Source organism: Indicator indicator, chromosome 5 (genome assembly GCF_027791375.1).
Source record: "Indicator indicator isolate 239-I01 chromosome 5, UM_Iind_1.1, whole genome shotgun sequence".
Lineage (NCBI taxonomy): Eukaryota > Metazoa > Chordata > Aves > Piciformes > Indicatoridae > Indicator > Indicator indicator.
In genome coordinates this window covers 30,623,138-30,645,471 of record NC_072014.1, presented here as the reverse complement: position 1 = coordinate 30,645,471, position 22,334 = coordinate 30,623,138, and the positions used below count along the sequence as shown (strand labels likewise).

General features: G+C 38.6%; 1 protein-coding gene across 1 annotated transcript in view; it reads right to left on the bottom strand.

The window, feature by feature from the left end:
- Positions 1-22,334, bottom strand: part of SLC49A4 (solute carrier family 49 member 4) — a 65,341-nt gene that overhangs the window by 19,859 nt on the left and 23,148 nt on the right. Inside the window, exons 3-6 of the mRNA XM_054381318.1 lie at positions 11,892-12,160; positions 6,294-6,423; positions 1,145-1,253; positions 446-513 (exon numbers count right to left, since the gene is read on the bottom strand). Of these exons, the coding sequence (XP_054237293.1) occupies positions 446-513; positions 1,145-1,253; positions 6,294-6,423; positions 11,892-12,160 (576 nt within the window). The remainder of the gene's footprint in view (positions 1-445; positions 514-1,144; positions 1,254-6,293; positions 6,424-11,891; positions 12,161-22,334) is intronic.

Sequence of the window (22,334 nt, the reverse complement as noted above, 5' to 3'; positions counted from 1 at the left end):
CCAATTTCTCTGTGGACAAATGCAATGTATTTGTGGGTAGGCTGATACATTCCCAATATCCCTTTGAGAAACAATATGCCCAAAAGTGTTGATGGAAGGAGACAGATACTAATTTCTTCAATGCTTTCCAAATATACTGCAACAGATTCTCCCTCATACCAGGCAGTTTAATTCTGAAGAACTGTGTTTAAAAGGAGCATACATGAAGCCCTTGTCAGAGTCACTTGCCAAATTGAGGAATACACATGTGGAGTTCTCAACCCCAAGCAACCACTAACAAGGACTGTACAAATTATTGCTCTACAAGAAACACACCATAATCCTAGACCACGTTTACCATTTCAGGTCTCTAGAAGACAAGCAAAAACAAGTTACGTTATCAAAAGGATAAACTAAATGACAATCACAGCTGAAGAAATGGAGAAGAACCTGTAATTATTCTTACCTTGCCATTGCTATGCCAACAACACAACCTCCAACTATAGACCAAAATCCAATCCACCCTGCATCTACCTGAAAGGAAAAACAAAAACAGAGAGAAACCTATTAAAGCTGAGAAAATAAGGTAAGATGTTACTTTGAAAACAAATGGTGTGCAGGAGCTAAAAACTGCTAGCAACAGCCCCTAACAACAATTTGAAGTATAAGGCTTTTTCTAGAATATTCAAAAGGAAATAAGTTCACTAAAAGAAAGTATGATTAAGTAATCAATGCCCTAAATGGGGCATTGTATTTTATCTGTATCTGTATTTTATAGAGCCTCTGTAATGTCCTCTGGATTTTTGTAATACGCTATCAAAAGCTTTGAAATCCTCTTCTCCTCCTTTGTCCTTTTCTATCTGGTAAACATTATTTTCTTTACTAAAGGTACAGCAGCCTACAGTACTCCTGTTTGGTTACCTGCCTCTTCCTTCTTCTCAGAAGGTGGACAGTTCTGCAAATACATACTGCTGGTAGAGAGTCAGCAGGAAGAATGGTGACAATTTGGAATGCCAAACCTGTTTTTTTGTTTGCTTAAAATTTCAGGATCCATATGTATTAATAGTGGCTTAAACATTAAAACTTGATGCATTTGTATGCTAATGCAAAATAAAAACATACCACTTACAAAACAGCTGCTGGTTATCAGTCAGGAGATACTTACTTGGCTTACATGAACTGGTGTCAATATCAAATCCAGAACACCAGACCAGCCAGAGAAAACACCCAGTGGTATAGCATAGGCTAAAGCAATCATCAAGAATCGGAAATTGCTGTGAAACAAAACATAAGCAATTAGCTGCAGCTTATAACAGAAATTGCACCATGATTACCTGCTAAAGTAAATTACACCCTAGAATCTATATTCTCCCATCAAGAAAAAAAAATAACAGCAGTCTGAAGAAGGAGTGAGCCAAGAAAACCAAGAAAGGTATCCAGCCATGTCACTGAAATTCCACTGGCTGAGACATTACTGCCTTAGCACATAGTTCAAAGGCTTTTATAACATGCTGGGCTCATGTGTTTCCCATTTCCACAAGCAATTCTTTCATCCATTTGCTTGGGCAACCTACTTAGCCTAAGTGTATTTTAGGAACAATAAGCACTAATTTAAATCAAAAAAGCTTATTTCGAGAATAAAATCAGAGATTCATACTTTTTGAACTGTACTTCTTAATTATTTTTTATTTCAAAAAGTTTTATTTCTCTATTTTGGTGACGCACAGAAAGAGCTCTGGGAATAAGACAGGTGCGGTTGCAGGAGTGGAAAATGTTGAGAGTTTGAACTGTCAAAACCAGAGACAAGTACAATATTCTGCTTTAAACAGTCAGTGTGTTTGCTTTTTTCCTCCCAATTAAAATTATTCAACCTTTAGTATTCAGTGAAGCTGAAGCAGTTAAAGCTGTGTCGTCACCATCATCATACACAGCTAAAAAGGAGTTGGCAGACAAATACCACCAATAAGTTCTCCCACCCACCGTAACTGCAAGCAAATGCAAAATCTTTGCTAAGACACATCCAACTTTTCCTGAAGAATGTTTCAATTTGAGGATAAAACCAGAAAGTATACTTTGGACTGTGCAACAGTGATAGTTCGTAGTGAAGAGATTTTTACCCTGATTCCAAAGTTATCCCCTGGGATAACCACGAAATGTGGCTCCCTCCATTCCCAAACAGTTTACACAAAATCAATCCTGATCAGTACCAGTTCCTTGACGTGCAGCAGCCATTTGATACCAGAGTTACGAAAGCCAGGAGGGAGAGAAAGAGCTTCAAATACTCTCCAAAACATTCTGCGGTTTGCAGCTTACACTGTTTTACTCCCCTAGAAGGTCCGTGCACAGCACACCAGCCAGCATTTAACTTTTTTTTCACTGTTCTTTTTCACACATCCTCGTCTTGAATAACACATTTCTATCACATGAACATATCCTCCTCTTTCAATATCATTCATGTCAGAATTATTTTTTAACACAAAGAAAAACAACTCCCAAACTTGCAGCTTTTCTACACACTGCTTATATTTCTCTGAATGCTAAAGCTTTTGCTGTCTTTCTAACATTTTTTCCTCTCTTTAGAAGACTAGGATAAGACTACAGCCTATCCTGCATCCTCTTAACATCTCCGAAGGCAGATTTTCTGATGCTATTCTGTATTACTTATGTAAAAGTTAATTCAACACCTGCAGAATAAATAGAAGAGAGAGTGTCCATTTTGCACAGATATTATATAGCCATGTTATAGACTGCAAAGAGGAAACAGTCTGAATGCACTTTTCCAAAATAATGCTTGCTCAATATTCAAAATCTTTGGCTAGCTGAACCTCATCTTTATTATCAGCTACTTTTGAGGGGGCTGAATACTTTATAATCTACTTGAGTGAGATCTCCTGTGGAATATTTGCCCTCTGTAACTTGAGCAACAAGAGAAACTGGCATGTGAGATAGCTGCTCTGTGCCACATCTAACTCCTAGTACCAATACCAGCATCATGACATCTTCTACTGACAGGGGCTGCCACCCTGTCTGGCCTCCAGAATAAGGAAGGTGACCAGGAGAAAGGGTGAATGGCAGTGACAATGTGGCACCAATCACCAGATGTCATTCTGTGCCCTTGTCCAGCAATAGCACTGGCTACAACAAGTGCTAAAGCTATTTGAAACATACATCTTAAGAAGCAGCCCTGCTTTTCAATGCTTCAGTCAGTTGTTTGTTTGGTTGGGGTTTTTTCCTCAATTTTGAAACTGCTCCACTCAAAAGAGAAAAATGTCCTGTCTGTCACACCATCAATAGGTGAACCCACACTGTTTTCCACCCTCTCAGCCCTTATGAGAGGATCTCAGCATTAGCCTCACTGTTAAACAATCCTGCTGGAATACAAATTGTCTTTTTCTTGTCTTTTTTTCAGAAACATACTGAACACCACTAGATTTTGTAAGACACACTGGTTTGGAGGGGAGCCCTATCACTGTCAGAATTACTCTGACAGCACTTATTAACATGGAGCACACTCTTGAGCAGTTTTCATCGCTGGATGGTGATGCCACATGAAAGTTTCATTAAAGAAATAAATAGTGATTAAAAAAAAAAAGGCAAACCCTGTTATGAAGTTTCAAAACTGCTTACATAGTCCCTTGAAAACATACAGGCATGTAATCAGCCAAAAGAATCTAATTACTTCAAAGCAAAAACCACAACATGTTTTTTTAATGCAGATTTTAAGACTTAGCAACTACTGGAATTTTTTTTTTCTGTGGAAGTTTGTGGCATATTCTGAAATAAGATGGCATAAAAAAAAAAAGTCATATTTACTTTACCCAGGAAACTGAGAAAGGGCACCATACTTTTTTCTAATGAAAATTCAAACTACACTTGTCACAGTGTGTGATAGACTGTTAAAAGATTTGGGCTTAGCTCCCAAACCATGACTCATCTATCGTCTCCCACTGCAGGCTGAGAGAGTTGGTATCAGGAGGTAACTAGGGGTCAGCTAATCATTATAATCTGTCAGAAACAGGAGCCCTCCAAATCAGGAGGAAGAACTAAGTTCCTAAGCAAGTCCAAAAAACATGGCCTACAGGGGATGGCTGACCCTAGGAAGATATGTATAATATGACTCTGCAGGAAGCAATGCATGAAGGTGACTGCTCAAGAAACTGAAGGCATAAAAGAGTGTGGGAGTTGCAAAAACATGATAGAGCCCTTTGGCATCCAAAGAAAAAGGTCAATGACTTCACTGCTGAAGTTACGCTACACAGCTTTATTTTCAAGTAATAAAACTGCAGCCCTGGGGAGAGAAGAGGGAAATGCTGAACATTTCAATTCTTATGACTGCATAGCTGTGTCAGCCCAACCAGCTCAAACACATCCTAAATGCCTAATACACAGTTCTTATGCCAGAGGGTAAGCCTACAATAGGGGGAAATCATGATTTCCATGTACCCATGAGTTGATTACCTTCAGTCTACACTCTGGCTCTCTGTGCCAAGAATTATGAAGCTTAGATTAGGCAAGCAATAGAGCTTAGAAGACTAACAAGCCAGATGATGGATTTCTCTTTAACCATGGCAGATACCATTTTCTTGTACAAAACTCCCTTGCCTGATGGATTGTTGCTGAAAGACTCCCCAAGATAAGTGGGTTTAATGATAAACTGTTGATTGTTTCATGTACAGAGGAATGAAGAAGTGCCTTTGATAAGGGGTAGCATGGAAGGTCCATAAGGGCCAGAGGGAAGGGATATATAATGATCTGACTGCATTTTAAAAACTTGGTTCTTAGAAATGCTAAAAGTTATGTTCCTTATTTAAGCATCCACTTTGTTAAATTTCACTGATTGTGAACAGTAAGCCAATTTTGCTGCTTTCCTCCTGACCTTACCAGTATCATAGGTCCACTGTTTACAACACTTTAAAGAAGGAACCTAATGGTTACAAAGCTCCCTAACAGAGCACTATCAACAGACATTTTATACTTCACCTGCAGAGTCATTGCTGTTTGGATTTCTGTTCAACAGCAACACATTTCCAACGCAGCCCTCAGGCAGGGTCTCACCACACACCAGCTTGGGTGCCTAACCGCATTATTGTGTGTGCTAAGTGGCCTTCTGGGAATTGCTATTTTTTTAATATCCTGAGCAGGTCAGTTTGCAGACTAAGCAGCCAGCTGTACTCACACCTTCTCCCAACTGCCAGTCTGCTCCAGGATGAACATACAGGATTAAGTATCTTGTCAACTATGTATTCCTCCGAACTGAAACAAGACCCTCCAACAGCAAAAGAAAGAAAAATGATGACGGATGAGTTGGTTTTGCTGGCTCTAAATACACTTTCAGAAAGTACAGCCCACAAGAGGTCTGTAACAGCTAAATGTCTAAAGCTCCATGATTACCAAGTTTCAAGCAGGCCTTTATGCATGGATTCAGCTCTTTTCATTGTATCGTCAAAGAAACAATTACAGCAAGAGTTTGAAGTTCCCCAGTGAAGTCAGCCATACTCTGCACCGTGACAGTGGTTCTTCTCTAATCCAGGAAATTCATCTGTGCAATACCACATACAGAGCAAAAGCCTTCACAATTATTCAGTATTAATAATATAGTGGCTGTTTCTCTGAGATCAGATTCCCGTTACACAAGACACTGTGCAAACGATGGAGGTGGCACAGGATTGTGTCTTACCAGAAGGACCCAAGTGAAAGAATCTGCAAAGCTGGAGATGTCATTTTACAAATCTTTTTTTAAATCCATACATTTAGAAGAAATTAACTTACCTTTGAACCTTCCAGCAACTTATTTTAACATACGACTAATGAGATTTAATATAATAGTTTCTGATAGTTCATTCATTGCTCCCACAAGTTGAATAAAAGCAGCTGAATACTCTTTTGAACAGCAAGCAAACTTCAAATTCATCCCAATATAATAAGAATGGAAGAAAGCAGCTTATTAGCCAGTTATGCCCCAGCACTGTTAATTGTTATCTTACACCTAGCACTAGGCACAGTATTAACACTCTTGTATAAACTGATGTAAAAGAAGCATTGCATAAGAAAAGTCATGCTAACAGGATGACTAAAGAAGTGTTGGTGCTGAAGGACGCTGGTATGAAGGCTTGAGATACACCCAACACTTTAAAATTTAATGTCTGCTTTTTAGCAGTTAGCATCCTTCTATGTCTCAGCATTAATATTTAATTTTATTTTGTCTTAAAGTACTACAAATGAACTTGCTTGCTCAATGAAAGGATTATAGCACACTTGTTTTTATTTACTTAGGTGCTGATCTGCTTTAAAGTGAAAACCCAGTGAGGACATACCTTAAGAGCCTGCAAAAACTTCTTCTGTAGCTAAGTCGTTGACTTGCTGCAGCCACACTGGGAGGGAATGGAGGGCGTGAGGGGAAGTAGGCCAATGCTGCAGAAAATATCAGGGAAACCATTCCAAATTCTAAAAAGGAGGGAAAAGAAAACCAAAACAGAATAGATGTTAGCATCAAAAGACTTCTTTTGGTACAGCAGTGTTCTCAGCCAGCCTCTGATACATAAATCCTGATACAAGTGCTTTACTGCTCTTGACAACAGAAGTCCATAACTTCAAGGAAAATTTCTCCTCCCCAAACAAGATTTCAAACTGAGATGGAGAATCGATGAGATGAAGAAATACTGACAGCCCATTCCAGTGACAGGAGCTGCAGAGAACAAGGCTCACACGTGGGAAACTCAGTGATGCAAAAGGAAAGCTTTTGAGTTTTCTCTTTAGAGAGAACCGCATTATGAAGCCACGTTACCTTGCAATAGAAGTAATGCAGTGTAGGTAGCAGAGTACCAGACACTTTAAACAAAGGGGACTGTGGAAGCCCCAGTCCATGGAATGACAATTACTTGGTGCACATGATGAAGACAAACAAAAGGGCAAGCAAGGCAGCATCTCCGACACAAACAGTATTACTTGTCAACAGAGTATAAAGAGAAAAGTGTAGGTGTAGTCATGGATCAGAAATAGAAAGAGCACAGGTAATAGGGAGAAAAATGAAAGAATACAGATGTTTGCAGATTCTCCTATTGTTCAGCAGCAGGTATTCCAGATCTTTGAAAAATTTCATAGCAGAAATTTGGACCTGAACTTGCAAAGTGATGAGCACTTCACAGAAAACACTCAGGAAGCCTTGTGATCAGACATTCTGAAGAAAAACAACTCTACCCACAGTCAGCCTAATTAATTTGTTTTATAGGCCTGTTACAATGTATATCATACTCTCCATAGTCCTCAGTTTTAACATTTTTCCTATCCCCTTTGAAAAGATACCCTCAGAATCTTTGCTGCTGGAGAGAAAAATGCATAGCTGAAGTGTGTTATCTTAAAAGAACTTGTGATCTTATAACAAAGAAGTGTTCACTGACACCACAAATAAATTCCAACAGCGTTGGATACTCAGTTCCATTAGTTTTCTTTTTTTTTCCTCTTTTTAAATAAATCAATATGAACATGGCACTTTGCCAGCTGTTCTGCCAAACCAGAGAAAATAAATTCAAGAAACTGAAAAGTAAGAAACACTAAGAGTCTAAATGGATCAGCTGGAGATGGGGAAGGGAAATTAATACTTCTGTTTGGTATATGGAAAAAAGTCTCCACTAAATTTCTTTTGAAGACAATGGGAATGTGACAATGCCAGTCCTCACTACCAAACACTAAACAATTCATCTTGAATTATGTGGTGTCTCTTTTCCTCCTGTGGATGAATTGTGTGTTTGAGGGTCAAGGACATTTTAACTAGACCTTCTCATATTTTCTCTGTTCTCCAGGAAAAAGATTAATTTCTATCTTTATGTACATTGTCATTGGGACGACGAGCACTAAATAATCAGCAATAACAGATCATCCCAGGACTAAAGAAAGGGATGAAATGCTTTGTCACTACAGGATGACACTAGACATGGAAGCAAGGCTTGCAAAACACAGTTTATTCCCTATATATAGGTTTGACAGGTATACATATGTACAGGTATATGCACACTTCAACCACATTAAAGGGAGATTTCAGACTGTAGACAGGTATAGACAACAAGAATGTGATCACAAAAATCCATAAACTTTGTCCAAGGGGTTTAGAACTTCACTATACTGCAATGCCATAAGGGCAATGGCTAGGTCTTTTTCTGAAGAATGTAAAGTATGTTGATAATTTTTTTAAGGTACAGTAATATTTTATATCAGGTGCCCATTTGGGGGCTCTTCTGTAGGCTGTCTCAAGATTCCTGCCAGTCAAATTGCTGGAGCAGGAGCAGCATAGTAACACTTAATTTTTAATTTTTTTTTTCAATTATTAAATTCAGCATGCAGTCCTTGTAATGACTTCTTGCAACTCTAATGTTTTCCAGTGTTATACTTTCCTAGCTATCAAATTTGCCTTGAAAGGACTGCTCTCATACACAAAAGAAAGGAGCAGAACTGGAACTAAAGCAGCTCCCTCTATTGAAGAATAGAAGACCTCAGTGCCATCTTAGCTTTGCGTATCACTTTTGCATCTCTATCAGAAGTCCAGGTACTGTTAAACATATTCAATTTCTTATATGTTTTACTGCTTCATTAGGAAGCCCACACCTCTATATGCATCATCATTTATTCTACCAGACTAGCTAAAGAAAAATACATTCCCAGGACAAGCTTTACATTGTAAGTAGGGAGTAAAAGTAAGCAAAAGAGAAAAGGTAGGAAATAGGTCAATACTGAGACAAGGGAACTGCAGCCACGTGCATAGGAGCCATTTGCTTCTCAGCAGCACAACTGACATGGCAAAACACTCAGAGCTGCGCACGTTAGTATAAATCACTGTGCAGAAACTCAGTTGTGTGCATCTCTTGTTGAGGAGTGAATCTGGAATACTTCACAAAAGCTGGGCACCAGGCCACAATGACAAGTGTCAAAGTGGAGAGACGCCTGCATCTTAGCCTAGAAAGTAGGCACCCACACCCTGCTGCCTGTGTAAGCCCTAAACAGAAGTAAGAATTTTACAGAGATATAAGCATCCTTGATACAAGGTCTTTTTCCTTCAGATTGCCTACCCATCACACAAAAACCTACCCAAACCCAGAAACTGTCTTCCTCCATTGTCCTGAAATTTAAAGGGGGAATTAATGCACTTTACACATGTGCCTTCCTCCCCTTCCTTGCCCCCCCCCCAAATAATGATTTAACATTGATATTCAGGAAAACATCTGGCTAAAAGATCTCACTGCAGTCCAGGCTAATTCAGGCTTCCTTGTGCAATTCAGGTAATTGATTTGCTACATCTGTACCATTTCAGCTGCAAACCAGAATGTGCAGCAACACAGATGACACAAAAAGAGGCTGTGGTAATTCAGTTGAGGTCTTAGCCCGTGTCTGAGATAAAGAAACAGCAATTTATTAAAACACAGAAGAGATTGGAGTTAACAGAGCAATTTCAGAATGAGTTTATAAGCAATTGCTTTGTAATCATGTTTGAGGTTAAATCCTTGGAAAATTACCACACTCTTGGCATGCTACTGATCCCAAGTTAACAATTCACATCATTACCATCTTTCAAAAGTCATCACCTAACTTGTGGAGGATGCTTATCTAACACTAACACAAAAGCAACAAGCTCCATCACAAACACAGCTGTTAGGAATGCAGAGTGCTTATCCTGAGAAATTTTATCTAAGAGAAGTCATATCAAGACTGACCACACTTGCTAAAGAAGTTGGGAAGTGGGACATTTGGGTCCAGCTCCTCATCCTGCTACGTTCTGTATCATTGCTGTATCTGTCATTTTGAGCTTCATTTTCTGCCCAGCTGATTAAGGTGACAAACAGTACCTTACCACAATTATCAGATGTTTTTTTGCTCTGCAGGTGAACAGAGCTGTACAACAACCAGCCTTCTTCCCACCTTGAGCCCACCTGGCATAACAGAGCAAACAGCAGGGACCTCGCTCCTTCAGCTGTCCCTGTGGGGTAGTTTAGGGTTTCAACCCACTACACCCTGGAAACAGAGCTAAGGTAAAACAGGGTAAATCCCACAAGTGATTCAAAGCAACCTCTTCTTTGACGGTTTCTACCAATTTTAAACCAGTTGGATGTTTTGCTTGTGATTCACTGCAGGCCAGTAATGCTCATGAACCAGCTCTTTTTCTTTGCTTGAACAGCAAGCGCTTATAGCTCCTGCTAAGACATAACCACAAGCGTAGCTGCACAAAGAAACCACCTCTGTTCAAAGCACTTTGAAATCCTATGGAAGAACTACCGGTGCCCCACAAAACACATTTCCTATGAAGCTGAAGAGCTGCTGTAGGATCACCTTATGCTGTGACCAATGATCCTCAACAGGTCTGTGGGATGTTCCCACATCTGCAGGCTCAGAAAGGCAGAAAGTGCCACACTGAGAGACGGGCTGGGCAAGACACACATCTGAACCTTGTTGGCAAGCAAGATCCACCCCAGTTTCTGAAGAAAATGCTTAGGAAAATCTCCCAGAAGAGCACAGAAGAGAAAATTGAATCTAAAATGGGCTGCTGAAAGCAACATTTCTAGTGCTATCAGACTCAAAATAGTGGCTTTAAGCACAAAACTATACTTCCTTTAGGCAGATGAATTCTTCTCTCTCCATGGTCAATCTGGAGGGGGAGCGCTAAAGCACTTCTCTAATTGCTAAATTTTTCCTCCTCTTATCTGCTGCTCCTCAGGACAGAAACTGTTTTGCCTTCAGTTGTCCTTTTTTCACACTGGTAATTTCATCCTCCATGAGACTTTTGAGTCCAACACCGTATTTACCACTGAATAAGGCCTAACCAACCCCACATTTCCTTGTTGTTCCAACACATTTGAGTCCAGTAAAAGTAGGTCACTCAAAAATACTTGCTGAAATAGTGATCCAACTTCTACTACATTCTTTAAAATTAACTGTAAAGTGGCCTTCATCCAATTTCCATAAGAATAAAGTCCAGGAATAAATGATCACAAATAGCTAACTCAATCTCATAAACCTGCATATAAACTACACAGTATATATACTTTTGGAAGACTTAGGGCTAATGCCTGGCTGAGACTGCAATAGTAAGGGGTGAAAAATACAACCACATGTGCAACTGGCACAACATAGTAAAGTTCCGTTGCTTTTAATACTATACCAATTTATATCCATTAAGAATCAAACCACAGACTCTTAAGCCTCTTGAGCAACTCTTTTTCCTTAAAGCTTGCTGCTAATTTTTTTAAGTGACACAGAGAGCCATAGATGCCATTGCATGATAAAGAGCCAGGACATAAAATCTGTTATATCAGGTGAATGTTAAATCAGTTTTCTTTTCACTTCATTAAGGTTGCTCACCACATAAGAATTATGTGGTTTTAGTTAAAAATAAAATCTATGGGCTTTCATTACAATGATAGATTCTTAAGTACTACTAATCTAATCACATTTGAAAGGCATATGCAAGTCATAAATTAAGACTGATTTAATGCAGGAAAGAATTTAATGCTGAAAGTCTACTGGATTCCTATCCTTATAAAAACAAAAGAAAAAAATCCAGCCTGCTACAGATATATTTTTAAAATGAAAATTCAAGAAGCAAAGACCAATTTGGAAGCTCAGGGAACGCATAAGCTCTCCTAGAAGACATTCCTCCTAAGATCAGCTGATACAAATAACAGAAATACTTAATTTGGAATCCATCTGTACAAAAGGCTATTTTAAAACCTTTCCTACACAAAAGGAAAAAGCCCAACCCTTCTGATGGTACATTTTACCACTTCATTATTTCCCATCAGTCAGTAACTATCTTCTGTGCAGGCCAGCCACTAGAGGGTAGTGGTTCACAAGTACCAAACACCTTAAATTGTAAATTTCCTGTAATTTTTCTCCCTTAAAAAAAAAAAAAAATTAGTTTTAAACCACACCTGCATACAGCACAGCCTCAATGCGGTCCTTGATGTGTTCAGTGTTGCTCTGTGATACCAGCAGGAGATGAGATGTTCCATTAGGAGATGGCACTACAAGAGGTCCCACTAGAAAGGCACCAGCAGCACCCAGGTAATTGAGCAATGATGCGATGGCTGTTGCTGTGGCACGTTCATCTGGAGAAAACCAGGTGGTGGAAAGAAATGGTGCTGCGTTCATCACAGTTGGCCCTGCCAAGCCATTTAGCAGCTGCCCTCCGTGGATAAGCCTGGAACAGACAATAAAGCCTCTCGTCATTTGGACTAAAATTGCTTGCCCTTTTTTTAATTAAAAAAGCATGTAAGATATTGAGTACTGAAGATGAAGTGCACACACCAAAAATGAAAGTCCTGTGCAAAAAAAGGATATTCTGCATGCTGAAAGAAGCCCAAATGGACTGATTAAAGAATTCAAACCTACTCTGGACTTATTAGCTCAGATAAAATGGAGAAGCAAATGTTCCCTTCAAAGTAGGAAAGGAAGAGTGAATAAAAGGGATTTTCTTTGCAGAAAAAAGGTATTATGGTAGGATATAAAATTAGAAAAGGTGTAGTAGCAGGAAAGCTTTAAATTACAAACATCTTAAACCTGACCCCTTGCCTGCACAAATCCCAACAGGAGATTTAAATTAGTTATGGCAGATCCCAAACCAAAACACTTCAGCAAAATACTCTGCATATTTTTTCACTGCATTATTTATTTTTATTTACACACTCTCTATGTGCTTACAGATGAGGAGGCTGGGCTGTTCAGGTTTCCAAGAGAATCATCTTCTCCAGCAATCTGGCCATTCTCAACATACTGTTGAAACAGCCAAGCAAACCCAGATTTTTCTCATTTTTCACACTCATTGGAATTTAACAGATAAGCCTGGTGACAGAACAGAGACACAAACTTCCAAGTAGTGAAGTCTCTGCAAACCTTGGCTTAATACTAGTAGAATGAGCACATGCAGAAAGGACTTTGTGAAGGCTCTTCTACATGTGGAAGTCAGCCAGAAACCTTCCGCTTTGACTTTTCCAAAAAGTGATCAGCCGTGAAAGGCAAAAGCATTTTGAAATCTATATAAAAACTTTGTGGCTAAAACTCAGCTAGTGAGTCAAACAAAATGCTGCAACCCTCCCAAGCAGATCTATCCATTGCACAGTAAAATGGTGGCAATGATATTTTTAAATGGGTGGTGTTTTTCTAAGCATAGCAGGAACTCAATGCTGTTGCTTCAAGACTTGAGTTGTCAGACATCAAATGCCACAGTCTGAAAATGAGGAAACATAAGCTAGCATTTAGGCATGGTTTCAAGCCATAAATGGCTGAATATACAGTGTAGCAGGAGACTTTTAAAGCACACAAAGGAACAAAATATGCAAAAGATATGTTGACAGGCTCTTTATCAAACTAACAAGCTAGATTCCAATAAAAAGGGATAGATGCTACTGATTCTCGGTGGAACAGAAATAAATTTTTAAAACATTTATAAAAATATGCAGGAAAAAAAAAGCTGTTACATATCATCTGAAGAAAATGCTTTTCATGCTGGGGCAGAAGTAGCATCCCTTCTCTCATGATGAGGACAGATTTCATTACTGTTTGTTCCTGATGTGCTTCAGATGGCACAGTCAGGCCTTTTTAATGCCTGTTCAATCGCAGACTCCCAATAACATAAAATAAAATGTTTAAATGAATAAAAAATACTATCTAAACTATCTAAATACTGCTCTGGTATAGTTTTCTGGAAGACACATTACATGAATCCCTTATGGTTACGCTGGTGTACTTTGGACAAACTAAGATATCCTTGTCCACTTCGGTGTTTTCTTGCTACTTACCTGACTACAACAAATTCTTGTCAAACTGAACTGTTCCAGGGTATTTTCAGAGCTGTGCCACATCCCGGAAACAGCTGCATTTCAGGACCAAGTGAAGTAACTACTCCAACATGTCAGGCTGTTACTTCAGTAGTTCCCCTTGTTCCAAAGTGAATTTAATGCTTAAATCGTGGTTGCTATAGTATGCTACGAAGACTGTATCAAACAAAATAACCTTCAGATGCCATATTAACACTTCTATTAATTTATACTACTATTGTAATATTGTTTTAATTCAAATACACCTACTCTATAGAAATCTAAGGGTAAAAAAAATATTCTCACTAAAATCAGAAAAGCAGAACTGCAGCTCTTCTGCAGCACCTATGGGCATGCAGGCACTTCACCTGATAGAAGAAGAAAAGTTTATAAAACAAACAGTTTATATATTGTGAGAATTACACATACTCTTTTCATGGACTCACACTTCAGATTTAATCTATCAAATTCCATCATCTGAACAAAGCTCTAGCTAACCTTTATACTCAGAGAAACAGATGTTCACTTTACTTTGCAGATCCAGCGGGAGAAAGTAGTATCTTAGTCCAGAATTTTGATTTTACATTACTTTTCTGTCTCAAGGTTTTTTCAAAGAAAGTGTCATCTTTTGTCTCTGTATTTCTCTTCTGTTGGCATTCTCCTGGCTGCTCTCTCTCCTCCCTTGCCTTCCCTGGCATGCTGTCTGTTCCAACAGATTTGCCTTTGCATTTTTAGTATTTACCAAGCTTGATAGGTTACAGCACCTTTTATCTTCATGCTGCTTAATTTTAGGTCAACGTTTTTGGGTTAATAAACACTAATTTCAGACTACATTGCCATTGACATAAAGACTACCTCAAATATCTCTGCATATGATATTATCCTCAACTTTTTCACTACTGACTTAATGAATTAAGCTACTTTTTCCTCAGAAAAGGATTATTTGTAGTGTTCTCTCCACACTCTTAACTCATTTCCCTAAAGAGGCAGGGATGAGAGGTTCAAAACACAATTCAGTGCATTTACTAAGCTGCTACTCCCAGAGATACATAGCAGCCACTCCATCTGACAGAGAAACACAATAGTACTGGTGCCTTTTTGCTGTTTGTTACAGCTTCTTATCATTGCCATGTTGGATTTTGGTCTCACAGCCCATAGAATCATAGAATCAAGAAGGCTGGAAGAGACCTCAAAGATCGAGTCCAACCTGTCACCCTAAACCTCATGACTATCTAAACTATGGCATCAAGTGCCACGTCCAATCCCCTCTTGAACACCTCCAGGGATGGTGACTCCACCACCTCCCTGGGCAGCACATTCCAATGGCCAACCACTCTCTCTGTGAAGAACTCTCTCCTCACCTCCAGCCTGAACCTCCCCTGGCGCAGCTTGAGACTGTGTCCTCTTGTTCTGGTGCTGGTTGCCTGGGAGAAGAGACCAAACCCCTCCTGGCTACAACCTCCCTTCAGGTAGTTGTAGACAGCAATGAGGTCTCCCCTGAGCCTCCTCTTCTCCAGGCTAAACAGTCCCAGCTCCCTCAGCCTCTCCTCATAGGGCTTGTGCTCAAGGCCTCTCACCAGCCTCGCTGCCCTTCTCTGGACATGCTCCAGCAATTCTTCTATCGCATCAGGGCAAAATATTGCACCAACACCAAGATATATTTGTTTCTGTTACTCTTCGATTTCCTTCTTATTTATGCTGCTGAAAAGGTGCAAAGAGCAACTGTATTTTTTCCTGTGACTATTTCAGTTTTATTCTGCACAAGATTTCTCTTCCTTGAGAAGAAACCTAAAAACATAACTTTAGCTCAGGACCCTACCCAGACAGAAAAACATTTTCAATCTTATTACACTAACAGAGTAATTTTAATCTGTTACTTATCCAGCTCTGCTCTGTTGTCAGATGCATTATTTATTCAATCATCATCTAATTATTTTCATGTATTAAAAACTGGAAAGGTATTGAGTTCAAATAATAGAAAATAACACAAGAGTTTTGGAAGGCTTTCTAATCACCATCATGAAAGAGAAAATTGAAAGAAAATGACAACCAGAAATGCATTCCTGATTTACAAAATAATTGATGATGGTCTGCCTTAAAGAAAAAGCAGAAAAGTAAACATCTATCCAAAATATCTTGTACCTAACCATTTCAGAAGCCAGGTGAAGGACTCATTTTGAAATTTCAAGGGTTTTGGACAGCTGAACTCTGCACTAATTAATTTATGATGCTCTGCCAAAGTTGCAGCTTGCAGGTGAACACAAGCCCTTTGCAAAAAATGTAAACAAAAATTATTTGAGAACTGGTACTAAATCCTAGTGTGACATATCATGTACCGTAGCATCACAGTAGTGGATAACACACATTTACAGTAAGTATCTATCTATATAAAAGAAAACCAAACACAGATGCACACCTCTTTGCACAAAATAAAGATCATAGGTATTCCTAACACCTCTACGTTGCAAAAAGATAGAACAAGGGATAGTTAAAACACAGTGATAGAAATCAGAGAAGAAAAACTTATTTTACTTTTCTTTTTCAAATTTTTGTCAAGTCACATTATAAATAACTTAAATTATATGTGTTTCTTCACTTCCCTGAGAGAAGACTTTATGAGTTTTAAGAAGTAACCTGGTTATACCCGATTTATTCACTCCCTGCTGTCACTATTGCAATGTCCTAACAGGCAACAATAAAAATAAAAAAAAAGGCATGGAAGGCTATAAATGCTGAAATTATAATATCACTGAGCAAACTGGGTGTGAAAAAAGTGACATGATATAGGAAAAAGGTTTTAGTGATTGATGATAACACCATATAGTTAAGATGGGAAAGAGCTTCCATTTACAGTTGGCTTTATTTATCTTTTTCTCCCTGTAAGGGCTGAAACTTTTCATGCATGGTCACAGTCCTGTCAGGTATTGGATTTGTTAAGCTATTTAAAAGCTGTGTGCTACATAAACAACTTTTCTGTACAAAAACCCCAGACATCTAGTGTTTCTACCACAGTATGTCTCATGTCTATGCTTAAGTGAATTTTAAATGAAAGAAAATCTCATTACTTTCCATACCCAGATGGGAAAACAAAAGCAGCAGTGGAGGGAAAATTACTCAAAGCACTACTTCCAATAAAATGGATTTAAACTGCAATATTAAAGTAAGTTTCCAAAGCTCAGGTCTAAGACATGTTAATTGAACTTGTCTTGGGAAGGCTAGGACTGCAGAAGCATCAGCATTTTAACACTGATTATCAGAGTAGAAAAAGTCTTTTCACCTTTTCTTTGGCAGGCAACAGAGGGGAACAGGAAGACCATCAATCCCAGTCCATTGCTCTAAACGCAGATTTCCTCTACCAGCCTCTGATGAACCTCTGGTTGATTGAGAAATTACATTCTCCTATATCCTAGGAGGGAACAGAGCTCATCCTTGTGAACTTTGTGAAGACAAGGTTTTGGTGCATTTATTTTCCTTAAACTTTTCATACTGGCTGCCATGAGAATTGACCCCTTTAGCCACTATTCCAACTCCTACACAAATGCAATGAAAAAACCTGGGTAATTCAATTTTGTCACTGTTTAGCAAAGTATGAGGAACAACAAATCTGCTGAGAAAGCTAACCTACTACTGCATGAAGATAGCACTGTGGCATGATTATTAGTCTGGAAAAGTTTAGTAGATTAATTACTGATCCTAACAATTAACACCAAAAGGGATTCCAGACAAAAAAATTAATGTTTTACAGAAATGGATGGTTTATTTTTCTTTCATATGCCTGACATTTTCTCTCACTGAAAGAAGTGGATGGTTCAACTCCTGCTAATTTGGAAGACAAATACGTTGATACAGCAATTAGCTCATTGTGGGAACTATTGGAAGCAAATGAAAGAGCCCCTTCCACTGGAGGACTTCAGAGCACTTTTCAAGTGCTATTGAATTTAACCTTAGCACCACATGGCAACAAAGCAAACAAATGCCTCCAATTCTAGAGTGTCTGCACTGATGTATGATGCGAGTTGCTTGCCCAGGGAAAGGAATATGAAAAGACATGGATTTATCCACATCACATATTAGGAGATTTATTATACCTTGGAGGGAACTGATACTAGTTTTGTAAAGAACTACCTCTGATTTTTCACAATCAAGTTACTAGGAAAGAACAGAGCTTTTCCTTTACACTCAAAAATAAATACAACAAAAGAACCCTCTACTAAGTGGAACCTTTTCAGGTACTTTTAAAGGCAACGACAGAATTAGGGATGCCAAAATCATGCTTTACAGAAATTAACTGCTACAGAGTACTGGGAGAACCCAATGCAAATGCTGTTCAGTTCATAACCCAAAGAAAATGGAGTAAGGTTCTACATCTGGAAAAGGACTAGAAAGAAAAAGACCTCTGGGCAAAGCCATAAATTAATCTATTAAAAATAACATTCTGAAAGATGAATTTTGTGGAGCTGCACTTCCTTTCAATATTTTCATTAAATGATATATTTATACTACAAAAGCTTTATGCCTTCTGGATATTCATGGTTTGAGGCCATTAGCAATTTTTAACTTGTTTTTGATGCATGGGACCATTGAGATGTGGAATAATGTAAAGCCGTTTTTCCCCATCAGCAAGAAAAATTATTAGAAGCAGAAAGCCTGAGTCACTGCATGGCACATTATCTCCAGTAATAAAGGGGAAAAAAAGAAAGATAAAAATCTTAAAATATGTACTTTTGACTATTTTCATCAGGAATTGGGCTCATGTTTCACCCCCAGTACAAACCATGGTCCCTGCACAGTCAGTCACATCATTATGGGAGCCGATTTGGAAAGGACCATAGCATCTTCCAGGCATCACAGCCTTATGTCTCTTCTCCTCTTAAAGAAAATAGCAAATATATTTGCAAGGGTCTGAAAAATGGTGATTTGTCAGTTCGAAATTGAAAAGTATTGGAAAAATTGAGTTGCTCCAAAACTTTTGTTACTGAGAGCTTGCCAAGAGAGAGAGGAGGATTTGCAAGGAGAGGAAGCAGCAATCTGATACCAAGACCCTGACGCATCTGTCAGACGTCCTGACACAGGAAAGGGATGGGGTGGGCGTACAGCACAACCTCTGGCAGTACAGTGACAAATTCACTCACATCCTCACACCATTGGAAGCCATGTTATTGTGTGCAGCCATCACAGCTGTCACACAGCTGAGAAGAGGGTTTCTTCACTTACAGCTTTATACAAGTTTGAAGGATGAAGGCACGCAAAATCAAAGCTGCATTTTGCCTTTTTAATTTTAAATTAAAAATTGGGGGGGTTTTGTCTCTCTCAAGGTTAACATACTCCACAAACCCCTTATTAAAAGAAGACACCGTTAAAGCAACAGTAATAAAAGACACACTCATCAAATATGAACAGATCCAAAATGAACAGCATTGCAATAAACACAAAGTAGGCAATTACAGTATGGGCTAATGAGGCAAAATGGACTGAAACTCATTACCAGGAAGGGGCACCAGGACTGGCTGCTACCAGGACTGCCATTGTAGAAAACTCATGGAGATTACTTAGCACAAGATAGGTCCTAAGTAGGATTTTTTAGTAAAAGAGTAGAATCTTACAGGAGATACAACTAATTAGGAAATGAGATAAACAAGATTTCATTAAATATTCCTGAGCAATTTTTCTTAGGGCACTGAAAGAGCAAGAGGGTGCTTTGATTGTAATGCAGTAACTTCAATATAAATTCAATTAATGTGAATTATTTAAGGAGAGAAATTAGCCAATAGATTACAAGTCAGAAGACTAAAGCAAAGAGCTCAAGATGATTAAAAACATTAAAAGCTTTCTATGTTTGAGGATTATACCACCTGTCATTGTATGAGAGGGAGCTAAATATCCTACAAAATATAAATCCTCTTCCCTTCCAGCATAGGCCTTGTAGAAATGCTGCCCATTAAGTATTGCTGCAACATCAAGCCCTGTCTGAGATTTCAGTTTCCTTTAATCTGTCTACTGGATTTACACAGGGTCTGTAAATTGCTAATTCAGCAGCCACCCTCATTGCTGGGGGAAGCAGATGACACCCACAGCGCCACGGCCAAAATCCAGCACAGGAGCAAGAGGAAAGAGTATCATCAAGACCATCAAGCCACCATCAAGGCCATTTCAGCTGAAGGAGACACCAGTTTGGCTGCCACAGGACACACAGCTTGGGCAGTGGCAGGCAGGGGTGCTGCATAGCCAGAGGGACACTTACTCACCCATCAAAACCACTGCTACCATTGACAAATAAGCAAAACATGAAAGAAATTGTTGAGGAACAACTCCTGAGACCTCTCATCTAAGACAGCTTTAGAGCAAAAGTTAAAAATAAAAATTGTGTACAAGGTGAAGCTTGTGGAGGTAATAAAAATAAGCTCAGCTGTTATGTTTACAGGGGTATAAAAATTAAACATTCTTCATGAGAACCTACTTGTGACCAATCCGTTTTCTTTTTTCCCCCACCACTTACCTCTTTTTCTGACACTATGGATTAACCCAGCTCAGCCTACCCCCAGCACTGCAGCCAAAGCAGAAACAAGCAAGTGCAAGAAAGTGCTCCATCTTGACATCTTCCTTCTATGCTCACTGAGCTCCAGCATACAAACAGGTATATTTATTCATCTTTTTTACTCCCAAAATCATGCTTTACATTAAATACTTTTTTCATTTTTCTTCCCCAAGGAGCATGCAACATGCACCACTCTTCTACCATCCCTCCTCTCCTAAAAGGCTCTTCTCTTTCATTGGAATATTTTAATCCCTCTTCTCCACAGCTGCTCCAGTTAGGGGTGGTTTTTTGAGCACAGAAGTGTGTTCATTATTGCCAGGTAATATAAGATTGCCAGGGATATGTCTGTTCATTACTAGAATTATCTCTTCTGAGGTGCCCCTTCACATTTTTCAAGCATGAGAAAGGTGGCTCATGGTCATCCTAGGATGAGGAAAGACAAATAATGAGATGATCCTATACCATTGAATCACAGAACTGTTTTGGCTCAAAAAGACCTTCAAGATCGAGTCCAACCATTACAACTGTTTAGGCTTTCAGGGATGAAAAAACAGAAAATGTGGAACTATTGAAGAATAAGTCTAACAAGAATGAAACACAAACTAGGTTGTAACTATCTAATAGAAACAAAATGTAGCAAAGATGTGGTAAGAACTAGTCTTCAAATACAACAAAAAGTTAACATCAATATATATAAGAATAGGAAAAAACCTTCAAAATTCTAAGAAAAAAACTCTTTACAGGATCTACCAATGCCTGGTGTGTTTCCCATAAACCACTTTGCAAGTAACCACTCACTGTTTTCACTGTTGATCTCCATGTTATTGTTATGCTGGCTTCTCAAGAAATCTTTTAATAGTATTTATTGCCAAGGAACATCCTCTCACTGCTATGACTCAAGGTAGTCAATAACTACTTCTCTGTTGTGAAATCTAATGTGAAGGCCAAACACCACCACTCCACAGCATACTAAGTTCTAATAAATTGCATAATTAATATATTCAATACAAATGACAAATTATGTTACATCCTTTACTTCCATGTCTTTAATTATCCTGTCTTTCAAAACATTTTAAGAAGTCTTACATCACCCAGCTGGTCTTAAAGGCCATAGATTTATGGCTATGGGCTGATTTAATCATTTATTTCCATCTTTCCTACGTATTTCAGCTTATACAGCATTTTGCCTACATTTATTGTTTTACAATCATAAAGAAGACCTAAAATGTATGTAAATCTATTCCTAAACACAGAATATTAGATAAATATGAAGTGTTGGGGTGGAGGTGAACAATCCTGATTTTTTTCTATTTAAAAAAATTAATACATCTGGCCTCCTAGTAACATTAATGTTCAGAATAAAATAATCAAATTCCAAAAGAGTCCAATGAAAATATTCACTCAGTGCCAAGCAGAAGTCAAAACCAAAAGGACTGGACAAAATGCAAGCCAAAATACTAGCAATAACCTTCAGGGATACGAAAAAGGTACAAGTTTAGGACAATTTGATAACTTCTTTATGTTCTATACAATTTACATTAACTATGAACTTTTAAAAAAGGCATGGCAAACAAGATTTTCATAAATGAGGTTTTCATAAATGGTTTTCATTTCAAAAATAATGGTTTGGGGTTTACTTTTTTAAAAGTCCAAGTCACTGTCACATGCAGAAGTTTGTGATAAGTAAGACAAACTCTTTATCTCCTTGTCAGAATGGTACACATATAAACCTGACAGATTAGTGGGCTGGGGAGAAAGCATGTAAATACAAGCATGTGTGTACATGAGGGGGACTTTACTAGTCCATGTACAGGTTGGTTCCTCCATCTCACATGCAAGTCCATACTTCCACCATGCACTTCTAGTTTGGCCTTCACTGAATTTAAGCAGTTTTGGTGTGGATTCCCTGCACCCTTTTAGGTCACACTTTGGCAGAGAAAGTTCACCATAAGGGACAGCTGCTTCCCTCATACAAATTGTGCATACATGGGGCATCAAACGAATGGAAAACAGAGGTAATGGTT